The following is a 10936-nucleotide window of genomic DNA, read 5'->3' as shown; positions in this document are numbered from 1 at the left end:
TGTCGTAGCGTTACAGTAATGGTTGCCCCTTTTGTTCAACCGAGTTCCTGAATTATTCCCAACACAATGAAATTCTTTGGCTATTATATGGTTTCATGAAAACATTTTTTCTGTACCTACGCCTCTTCTGAGCTCTGCTGGGATTATTTAATGAATTAAAAATCAATCTACAACAACCGCTGTGAGCTGCTGTGAGGTTTCCGAAGCACGCAGGTCTCGAGGAACGTGGAGTAGTAAGTGTTTATAACGTTAGATCAGAAGTATTAGCTTTAAATGGCGAAAAGGGCCATGTTTGGCTAAAAAAGATCACACTAGATGACTGTGTGTGTATTTTTACAGTAATTGGTGTTATCCATAGTAACCCACCGTACTCCGACAACATGAACAGACCTTGGTGTTAGCCCTACTGCGGAAAAAAATAATCATGTCTGGCTGTTTCTCGTCACAGAGAAAACGATTTCGCTGATATTTTGGCTTAAAGGAGGAGAAGGAACGCTTTTGATGGACCTTAGTTTGATAAAGCCTCCACACATGCTCTTCAGGAAGCCAGGCTGTCATTTTGCCTCAGAAATTCACAGGGTGAGGTCATTGTGGAGGGAAACACTGGGGTCTGAACGGCCAGGCTGTGGTGTGTATAGCCCCAAACATTCACGTGTGTTTTATTTGCTTTAATGTTAACTATACTGGAATGCGCTGTAATGGTTTGATTTGCGAGGCTAGCGTTTGCCCAGGGGACACAACTACAGTTTGGCACTCTATTTAAACGTTACTGAGCTTGAATGAAATACCGAGCAAAGGTTACAATAAAAAATAAGAACAGTATCTAATAATAATGGCGACTAGCGTGGCTAGTTTGTAAGGTTACTTCATGTGCTGTAGGGTTATTCTCTTGAACTGTGCTTGTTTACGTAGTGGCCAGTGTTGTTGTTTGCTAGCTGCTGTTAGCCAGCAAGCTAACTGCAGCTTTGTTTTGGGGGGAATGCAGCAGCAAAATGCTAATGCTAACGTTAGCTGTGTTAAAATACACAAAGTTCATTTGTTAGCTTAGGAGGTAGAGGGTGGAAGGGTTCGAACGAGATAAAGGTTGAGTTCTTTCGTCAAGAACCGCAAATGAGCTCGGGTTTACAGCTGCCCAGCTGTAGCTGTTGCCGTTACTGTTTGCTGCTTGTATTACATGATTGTAGTTCTCAATGATCATAGCAAACACGCTGAGCTTAGTGCACCTGTTACTGAATAACAGATCATAATTTGTTTGCTACCATCAGTGGTCACGTGATTGCACCATAACAGGTGCATTTCGTTGGTGTCTGGGGCTCTTTAAGGCAACTCTTGGGAGACAAGTGCCCAGTATCTGTTATGTGCGTTGTTTTTAACAAATATCGTTGTTCCCTGTTGTGCTCATGTGTTTCAGATGTAAACTTGAACACCATCTGTCCCAGCAGTGGCTGTTGGCACAATGGGGCTGGACTTTGACGTGAAGACATTCTGCCACAACCTGCGGGCCACTAAGCCCCCTTATGAGTGTCCCGTGGAGACTTGCCGTAAGGTCTACAAGAGCTACAGCGGCATTGAGTATCACCTTTACCACTATGACCATGACAACCCAACTCCTGCCCAGGCTGTGCCTCAGAAGAAGAGGAAGGGACGTCCTCCTCGTGCCTCGCTGACTGGTTCAGGAGATACGGATGATGGTGGGGGTAACGGAGGAGGAGGACTGGGTCATGGAGGGAACACGCCTGTTAGCCCCAACCGATCAGAACGCTCCCATTCCCCGGGGAGAGAGACCATGACATACGCCCAGGCACAGCGCATGGTGGAGGTGGAGATTCAAGGGCGCATTCACCGCATTAGCATCTTCGAGAATATAGATGTGGTGTCAGATGAAGACAGTGATGCAGAAGACGCTCCTCCATCTGGAACTGGTAGTAGTGGTGGCGGCATGTGTAATGGTAGTGACGGTGGAGCCGGGGGCAGCGAGTTAGGAGGGAGTGGCAAGGACCGCTCAGATATCCCATCTTCTAATGGGGGAAAATCCACACCAAAGACTGGGAAACATAAGAGCAAAGCCAAGAAGAAGGATGGCTTATCTCATCATCACAGCGCTCAGTCTGGTCCTGCAGTCAAGCTACCGGAGGCTGTGTTCAGAGAACTCGACCAAGACCGACCTGATGCCCCACCTCGGCCATTATCATACTACAGGTCTGCAAATAAATGTAGTCTTTTAATTCATATATGTATTATAAGCAGGATTGTTGAGAGGACCATCCATTTTAAAGCAAAAGCAGTTGGTAGTGAGTTATTTGAGTGTATATATAAGTTATTAAATACAATAAATATTTCCTGACCTAAATGTTTGATACAGTCCAGCCAGTCCCCACTTTATTAGCAGGGAAATTACTGATTACTGTGCTTCAGATTCATACTTTTCCATCATTATTCTTGTCTTTACACTGAATTACAATTGGCACCATAATGAATTATATTTTTTTGCACGCTAAGTATTCTTTGCATGAATACGTCTTAATTTGACTCTTCTGTCTTTCTTTTTTACTCTAGGTACATTGATAAATCTGTGGAGGAGCTAGATGAGGAGGTAGAGTATGACATCGATGAGGAGGACTACATCTGGCTTGATATCATGAACGACAAGCGGCGGCGTGACGGTGTGACACCCATCCCTCAGGAGGTTTTTGAGTATCTCATGGACCGCTTAGAGAAGGAGTCATACTTTGAGAGTCACAATAAGGTACTTTAATCAGACAAAAGAGGGAGACGATGGTTCAAACTTGACATAAATGCTTTCATCTGTAATGTGTCCTTGTGCTCCTTTCTCTCAGGCGGACCCCAGTACCTTGATTGACGAAGATGCCGTCTGCTGCATCTGTAACGATGGAGAGTGTCAGAACAGCAACGTGATTTTGTTTTGCGACATGTGTAATTTGGCAGTACACCAGGAGTGCTATGGCGTTCCCTATATCCCGGAGGGCCAGTGGTTATGTCGCCGGTGCCTGCAGTCGCCGAGCAGAGCTGTGGACTGTGCTCTGTGCCCGAACAAAGGAGGTGCTTTCAAGCAGACAGACGACGCACGCTGGGCCCACGTAGTTTGCGCCCTCTGGATCCCAGAGGTAAATCCATATATGTTTGATTTGGAACGACATCACTATGCAGATATCGACAAACTGAATAAGCTCAACTCATCTGAGCCAGTTCACAGCCTTAGATCCTAGAAACTTAAATTTAAAGGTGCTCATGCTGTTTGCCATCAAAGCCCCTTGGCTTTAGAACAACCTGGCAGAGGAGATAAAGATTGTTTATCTGTGTTGCCTTTCCTTTTATATTTCAGCGATATTTACTATTATTAATTTACTGTCTATTGTAATTATTTTGTGCAACATCAGTCTGAGTTGACGTCAGTCTCGCTGTCATTTTTTAAACCCCCTATTTTAAAAGGGATATGTAAAAAAAAAAAAAAAAAAAAAAAGAAGAAGTTTATAATTATTATTGATATTACACAGTTAAAGACTGTGGGAATGTTAAACTTAACAGCCAGATAGATACTGTCTCAGTTGATGTACAGTGAAGCATGCTCAGTCAGTCTTGGGTTTTTATTTTTTATTTTTTTACTTTATAAACATCATCACAGTTAAATCAATTCTCCTGCCTTTCTGCAGGTCTGCTTTGCGAACACAGTCTTTCTGGAGCCGATCGATAGCATCGAGCACATCCCTCCAGCACGCTGGAAGCTCACCTGCTACATCTGCAAACAGCGTGGCTCGGGCGCCTGCATCCAGTGTCACAAAGCCAACTGTTACACAGCTTTCCATGTCACCTGTGCCCAGCAGGCAGGCCTCTATATGAAAATGGAGCCTGTAAGAGAGACTGGGGCCAACGGTACCTCTTTCAGCGTACGCAAGACGGCATACTGTGACATCCACACGCCCCCCGGTTCAGCACGTCCTTTAGGAGGAGTCGGTGGGGCCAGCATGGGGTCATCCAACAGCGAGGGCGAGCTGGAGGAAGATGACGAGCCTAGCATCGGCCATGATGATGACTCTAAGGGCTGGAGCTCTGAGCGGGTGAAGAGGGCAAAGGCCAAATCCAGGCTGAAGATGAAAAGAGCCAGAAAGATCTTAGCTGAGAGGAGAGCTGCTGCACCAGTGGTGTCAGTGCCCTGTATACCACCGCACAGGTAGGCCTGTACTTCACCTGCTCTGTCTGTGCCTCAAAGTCGTGCGCCCAGTAAGCACATATATGCCTTTTGCTGTTAATAGAAAACTGTCCATGCAGCAGTATGTTGGGCAAAACAAATAAAGAAATCATCACATACTTTTTTTCTTTCTCGTCTATTTATACTATTTAATTTTGGTATTGTAAGACAATAATTTATGTCACATTGCATTATTTTACTTATTAGAAATGATGATTGTACATTCTGTTCTGTTTTGTTTCTGATTTAGACTGTAAATAATTTTAAATACCTTATCATTGTCTTTTGTGACATTTTGGTCTTAAAGGCTTTACCTTTGTTAGTGCGTTTGCAACATGCTTTACATTTACAACATGCTTAAGAGTTAAACAGTATTTGCTTCTCTGCAGGTTGAGCAAAATCACCAGCAACCTGACAGTACCCAGGAAAAGCCAATTCATGCAACGACTTCACAGCTTCTGGACGTTGAAGAGGCAAAGTCGGAACGGTGTGCCTCTTTTGCGCCGGCTTCAGACACACTTACAGTCGCAGCGACACATTGACCCACTCCCACCACAGCCTGCGTCACAACCTTCCTCGGTAATTTCTGTTGTTGTGATTCTGTGTTTGTCTCATTCTGTTGTCTGATACCTGAAACACTTCGTTTAGCATCTGTTGTGTTGAAATGTGCTAAAAAATAAACAGACATGACTTGATACCTTTTAATGTAATTTGTTCTAACATGTTTATGGGATTGTGCACGTTAATGTTGCAGAGAGATAGCGAGGAGAAACAGACCGCTTTAAAGGAGCAGCTAAAAGCATGGCAGAGGCTGAGACACGACCTGGAAAGAGCGAGGCTACTGGTGGAGCTCATCCGAAAGAGGGAGAAGCTCAAGAGGGAGACGGTGAGATGTGAAGAATAGCAAGAGAGAGTTTTGTTTTGTTTCTTTTTTCTTTTGTTCAAGATATAGTGAGATTACAGAACAAAGAGCAATATGCATCTCCTTTCTGTAGATCAGGCTGTATACTTCTAACTGTGCACTACTTTGTTAGTTTATTGCTAAAAATGTGTCTGTTTTCAGATTAAAGTGCAGCAGATGGCGCTGGAGATGCAGCTGACTCCCTTCCTGGTGCTGTTGAGGAGTACCTTGGAACAGTTACAGGAGAGAGACACTAACAACTTTTTCACTGAGCCTGTGCCTCTGGCAGAGGTAAATGCAACATACTCGCAAGCACAAGAAATCTGATTATGTTCAGATACTTAAATTTGACTCTTTTCTACTTTATGTCTGTATACTACGTACCTGGCATAATGTATTTTAGGCTTTCCTTCTTTCTTCTTCATTCACTGTACAAATATGATTGGATTTTTTTTAAATAGCTCGGTCTGCTCACTACTCCTTTGTCACCTAGGTGCCAGACTACCTGGACCATATTGACACTCCAATGGATTTTCAGACCATGTGGAACTTGCTGGAGTCTCACCGCTACCTCACTTTTGAGGCCTTTGAGGCCGATTTTGGGCTCATTGTCAACAACTGTCTCAAGTACAACGCCAAGGACACAGTCTTTTATCGCGCTGCCTTGCGGCTCAGAGAGATGGGCGGGGCTGTCATAAGAACAGCCAGGCGACAAGCTGAACGGATCGGCTTCGATTACGAGACCGGAATGCATCTACCACGAGAGCCAAGCCCGGACAGCCAGCGTGAGCAAGAGAGAGACAGAGAGCGGGAGAGGGAGCGAGAGCGAGAGCGCGACAGGGATAGAGAAAGAGATCGACCGTTGTCTTCTAATGAAGATGGTGAGTGTCTCTGACTGGGAGGTTCTTGGGAACCAATATAATTTTTTCCTCAAGCACCAGCTAAAGGAGAAGGAGGGAGAAAAACAAACATGTGATTTAAGATTTTAGATCATTAAAATGTATTTTTTGTCTAATTAATATGCTGTATGATACATTGTTTTACAAAATAAATTAAAAAAAAATTACATTTTAGGTTTACTGGAACATGGTTGCAGTGCTGTCCCTTGTCACAAAATAAAGGCTCAATGGTGAACAGTAACATACAATATGGTGCAGAGAAGTTCATGTTGCTACCACTAGGTGACGCTTGTAATTCATGCAGTTCCGTTTCAGTTGAGCTAAAACATCATCATACATCCTGTGTGCTTGTGTATGCTGGATTTGTGCTTTATGTTTAAAGCTTGATGTTGTCGTCTGTCTGGCTTCAAAGATGGTCTACCCCATATATAGTTAACCAGGAAACAAACCTACTTTTATATTTTCTGTTTCTGGCTATGTGTGACTGCTTTATAAGATTGATTTTCTTTTCATTTCCAACATCTCTAACTGCTTCTCTTTCTGCTTGCCTTGCGCAGACCTGCTCCTGCCAGAGAACAGGCGGCGGTTACCTCTGGAAGAGCAGCTGCATTACCTGCAGTCCCGTCTCGATGAGGTCAGCTCAGGGAAGCATAGCATTGGCCAGTCTCGCAGAGCCAAGGCCCTAAGAAAGGAGATCAGTGTGATCAAAAGGAAGCTTGCACACCAGCGTGAAGGAGGCTCTGGCATGGGGAGCCGGGACTCTGTGGGCGGAGGAGACCGGAGTTCTTCTCTCCCCCATCACTCATCATCTGCAGGACACCATGATGAGGGGGGAGAGAGCAGCAGCCAGGAGATTGGTGGAAAGGGTGTGTCTAGGAAAATATTAGCACTAATGTCCGACATAACAACGAAAATGATATTAGCTGTTCAATAGCAGTCGAATAATAAGCATTTGCCTGTGTTTTAACATATAAACCTCTCTCCCTATCAAGATCTGAATGTGTCCTCATCCCTGACTCCAGAGGTGGGCCGTCGGACATCTGTCCTCTTCTCCAAGAAGAACCAAAAAATAGCTGGACCCCCCAAAAGGCCGGGGCGCCCACCCAAGAACAGGGATGCTGGTTATGGTGGGGCAGGAGTAAGTCAAAGTCCTGTTGGTCCCCCACAACTCCCCCTGCTGTCACCAAGCAGGCACAGGAAGCGTCCCCGCAGCCCTCACACCAGCTCCAGCTCTGACAGCGACAGTGACAATGATGACCTGCTGCCAGGTAAATTAGATGATTCGCAATAAACTTTTAACGTACAATAAATGCCAAGTCGCACCCTCACTCACTTGTTTCTATTTTCTTCCTTCAGGATTGCCAACTAATGGCTTTGATACAGGAAACCAACCAGTAACGGAAAGCTTCCGCGTGTACAGAAGTGAACCTCATCTCCCTCGTTCAAGCTCAGACTCTGAGTCCACAACCAGCAGCAGCAGCAGTGCAGCTTCAGACAGGACCAGGTGATTAATGCTTATGCCTGGTACTCTTAAAATTAGTTCTTTTACCAATTGACGTGAGCATAAGGTTTCATTTGCAGAAACAAACCCAGTGACTTAACAATCATCTCTCTTGAAATTTTATGACACCTTTAACACACAGTTTTAACTTTACAACAGAAACCCCCCCCCTGCTTGAAGCATCCAGTTGTTGTAACACGTGTGATAAAGTTATACGCCTCTTGATAGCTCTGTTTTCTCTTGCAGCACGACTCCCTCTAAGCAGGGCAGAGGAAAGGCGTCGTTCTCACGCGCTTTCCAGGAAGATAGCAGTGAGGAAACATCAGGCACAGAAAATGATTCCTACTCAGTCGGTGGCTCGAGGGGTGTTTCACACCGTAAGCACATTTTTATAACCTCTAAGGCTCACGTAAAGTGCACACAGCTAGTTTCTATTTATTTAGATAGTGAGTGTTTTCTCAGAATCACCCAATATAGCTTTGCCTTTTCAGCCTGTAAATAATTTGGCATGATATTTTGTCTGATCGGAATCTGATTTTACTTGAAGCTTAAATACCCGTAAAGACATTACTGCAGATAAAAATATGCTAAACTTTTTTTTTCCTCACACAATAATAGCCACAGAGATGTGACGGATAAGTCCTTATAGGAGAGAACGTCAGAGCAGAACATCATTTCTGCAATGTGGCTCTGATAGTGCTAAAGATAGCGTAAAACAGTGGGTGTATTTTAAAAAACGAAACATAAAAATAACACAACATTTTGAATTTTCCATCAGTTTCTTTGCTGTAATCTGTCACAGCCACCACATGTCAGCATAGCAGGACCTGTACTCCCTGTCTTGATAATGGGGAAAATGAAACATGGTCAAAGGAAGTGCCCTCCCTTCACTATGTCAAGTGTTATATTTGTGTAGCACCATTTGTTCAGGATACTCCGCTCAAACTGGAGAAGCTGTATCATTCCCCACCCAGGTGCATTAGGAGTTAACGTATTTTAAATTAAAGGGAAGTGTTTTGCACCAACAGTTGCTTAGAACAGTGTTATTGTGTGATAAAGTGTGTTTTTAACTAGAAGTGAGATTGCTTAACGGATGCTGTTTTCCCAACTCTCAGTGGTGCGTGGGCGGGACAGGTCAGGGTGCTGGATGGCCTCAGATGATTATTCTTCTCTGGAAGCTTTAGACCTGGTCTGGGCCAAGTGCAGAGGCTATCCTTCATATCCTGCTCTGGTGAGACATGGGCAAACAACACAAATAGCACAGACTACAGTCAAAATATGACTGGCTCTCTAAACCTCTGCATGCTACTGTTCGCTTGTAGATAATTGACCCAAAGATGCCCAGGGAGGGGGTGTTCCACCGAGGTGTCCCAATCCCTGTCCCCCCTCTGGATGTGCTGAAACTTGGGGAGCAAATGACCCAGGAGGCCAGGGAGCACCTGTTCCTGGTCCTCTTCTTTGACAACAAGAGAACATGGTTGGTTATCAAGTGATGTTTTTTGGGGGAGGTGACTCATTCTCAGAGTTCACCTCCATTTTTTTCCCTGCTAATTCTTTGCTGATATGTTGTATTTTTATTTTAACACAATCAAGCAGCGTAAAGCAAAAATAAAACAAAACCTGCTACTAAAGGCAGCTTGTGATGTTACTGGATGTTTGCACACAAGTAGCTCTGTGGCAACAGTTCAAAGCAAACTGCAGCCTTTGTACGGAAGTGTAGCGACAGAACATTCAGCAGAAATGGGGCAAACGTGGTTTTTGATAATACGAGGGAAAGAACGTGCTATTTTAGGTCACTTTGTTCTCTGCAGTTACTTATGATCATGTTTTGCTAAGTTTGGAGAAATTTATAAAGTTGATGAGCACAGCAGTTGTTAGGAGGCATTCAGGGTGCATAAACTCTGAAGTCAATCAAGAAATTAACGGACCATAGGAACCAATTACTCTTTAACTAAACAATAACTCTGTCTGGACTGACTGTGTCTAATCAAAGGGTTGCTGGTTCGATTTCTGGTTGTTCCTGTTGCATTCGTCGGGAGTGTGAATGTTAAATAGAAAACAGTGGTGTAGAAAAAAGTGCTTGTTTAAATGGGTGATTGAGGCTTATAGTATAAAAGGTAGAGAAGCGTTATATAAGAAGCCAGTCTGTTTAGCATTTACCAATGCATGTTTTTTTTAATGTTGTGCTTGTGCTTATGTGCTTGCAGGCAGTGGCTTCCGCGCTCTAAGCTGGTGCCTCTGGGCGTCGACCAAGAGCTGGACAAAGAGAAGATGCTCGAAGGCAGGAAGTCCAACATCCGCAAATCAGTGCAGGTGGCCTATCATCGTGCCATGCAGCACCGCAGCAAGGTGCAGGGGGACCCCAGCAGTGAAACTAGTGACAGTGACTGAACACAAACACACACGAACGCTAGAGAGCCCAGCCCTACATCATAGATTACAAAGAAGAAGAGGGAAATAAAACAGTGCCAGCAACAAGGAGTGGGGGGAAGAAAAAGAATCCACTATCTTGGCCCCGTGATATTCACACTCATGCACACTAAACCATATTTAATCCGACATGTAAAATATTGTATTTAAGAGAATTGATAAAAAAAAAGAAAAGAAATGGAGAAATATGCTATGTTCAGAATCATGAATCGAAATATTCCTCGTATGTGGTCGATATATGTTTAATAACAAATGAGATGATGGTTTACAGACTCACAAAATGAACATAGTGTTATGCTATGAAGTATACACAACTGCCTTTCCCTGTTTTTGTTTTTTGTTCTTTTGGGGGGTTTTCCTCACACAGTCACACAGGTAATCTCATATGTAAACAGGGAAATGTGTGTCGTGTACGTCGAATGCACACACTGTGGATATTTCACAACGCCAGCACGTCTCTCACATTCATCATCCACCTCCGCAAAAGGAAAACGGTGACAGGCCTGGTGCTATTGTCGAAGTCACTTTTCAGAGGAGCACAAAGAGACTGTCGCAGCCCACTTTTGGGGCATACCAACGTTACTGTAATTTATTCTGCTGACTTCTCATTAACAAGGTCCACAAGCTTGTTTCGTCACGGACTACTTCTAATCACTCCACCTGCACTGAACATCACGGTGCAGTCTCTTTTGTCTGTCAGTACGTGTCCATCATGTTTCCTGTTTTTACGGTTTTGTTAAGATATGTACGTGTCACACAGGCCACTTGGTCAATGAATAATGAGGACTAAACTGAAACACACAATTGCCTCACTGTCTGTCTTAGTATCAGGCTGATGGCTTTAGAACTTTTATATAAGCAGATTGCATAACAATAGAGATTTAATAAAAAAAACAAAACAGAAAATAATTGAGTTTTTTAAAGTTTTGTGCTGTTTTTTGTGGTTCGTCTTGTTATTCCTTGTTCTCTGGAAATATTTCACTATGTTCAGCAGAAAA

The 10936-nt window shown here is 43.8% G+C and overlaps 1 protein-coding gene across 3 annotated transcripts; it reads left to right on the top strand.

Moving 5' to 3' along the window:
* The first annotated feature begins 14 nt into the window (after positions 1-14).
* On the top strand, positions 15-10840 carry brpf1 (bromodomain and PHD finger containing, 1). Of its 3 annotated transcripts, none has more exons than XM_086277664.1 (16): positions 15-233; positions 1412-2199; positions 2557-2746; positions 2838-3125; positions 3672-4189; positions 4597-4786; positions 4962-5093; positions 5271-5399; positions 5602-5989; positions 6565-6873; positions 7000-7275; positions 7364-7511; positions 7755-7885; positions 8624-8739; positions 8831-8985; positions 9716-10840. In XM_086277664.1, the coding sequence occupies exons 2-16, from the start codon at positions 1457-1459 to the stop codon at positions 9897-9899; spliced, it is 3897 nt and encodes a 1298-aa protein (XP_086133790.1). In that variant the 5' UTR covers positions 15-233; positions 1412-1456; the 3' UTR covers positions 9900-10840. The 3 variants fall into 3 exon arrangements, with proteins under 3 accessions (XP_086133790.1, XP_086133792.1, XP_086133791.1); XM_086277666.1 differs by lacking the exon at positions 15-233 and adding an exon at positions 309-579; XM_086277665.1 differs by lacking the exon at positions 15-233 and adding an exon at positions 309-628.
* Positions 10841-10936: the final 96 nt, after the last annotated feature.

The sequence above is a fragment of the Aulonocara sp. 'chitande type north' Nkhata Bay genome, linkage group LG20 (assembly GCF_057382095.1).
Source record: "Aulonocara sp. 'chitande type north' Nkhata Bay isolate Kocher_YH1m ecotype deep benthic linkage group LG20, A_spYH_male_GT1.1, whole genome shotgun sequence".
NCBI lineage: Eukaryota > Metazoa > Chordata > Actinopteri > Cichliformes > Cichlidae > Aulonocara > Aulonocara sp. 'chitande type north' Nkhata Bay.
Note: the sequence above shows the minus strand (reverse complement) of the source record. Positions and strands in the feature narration are given on the sequence as shown.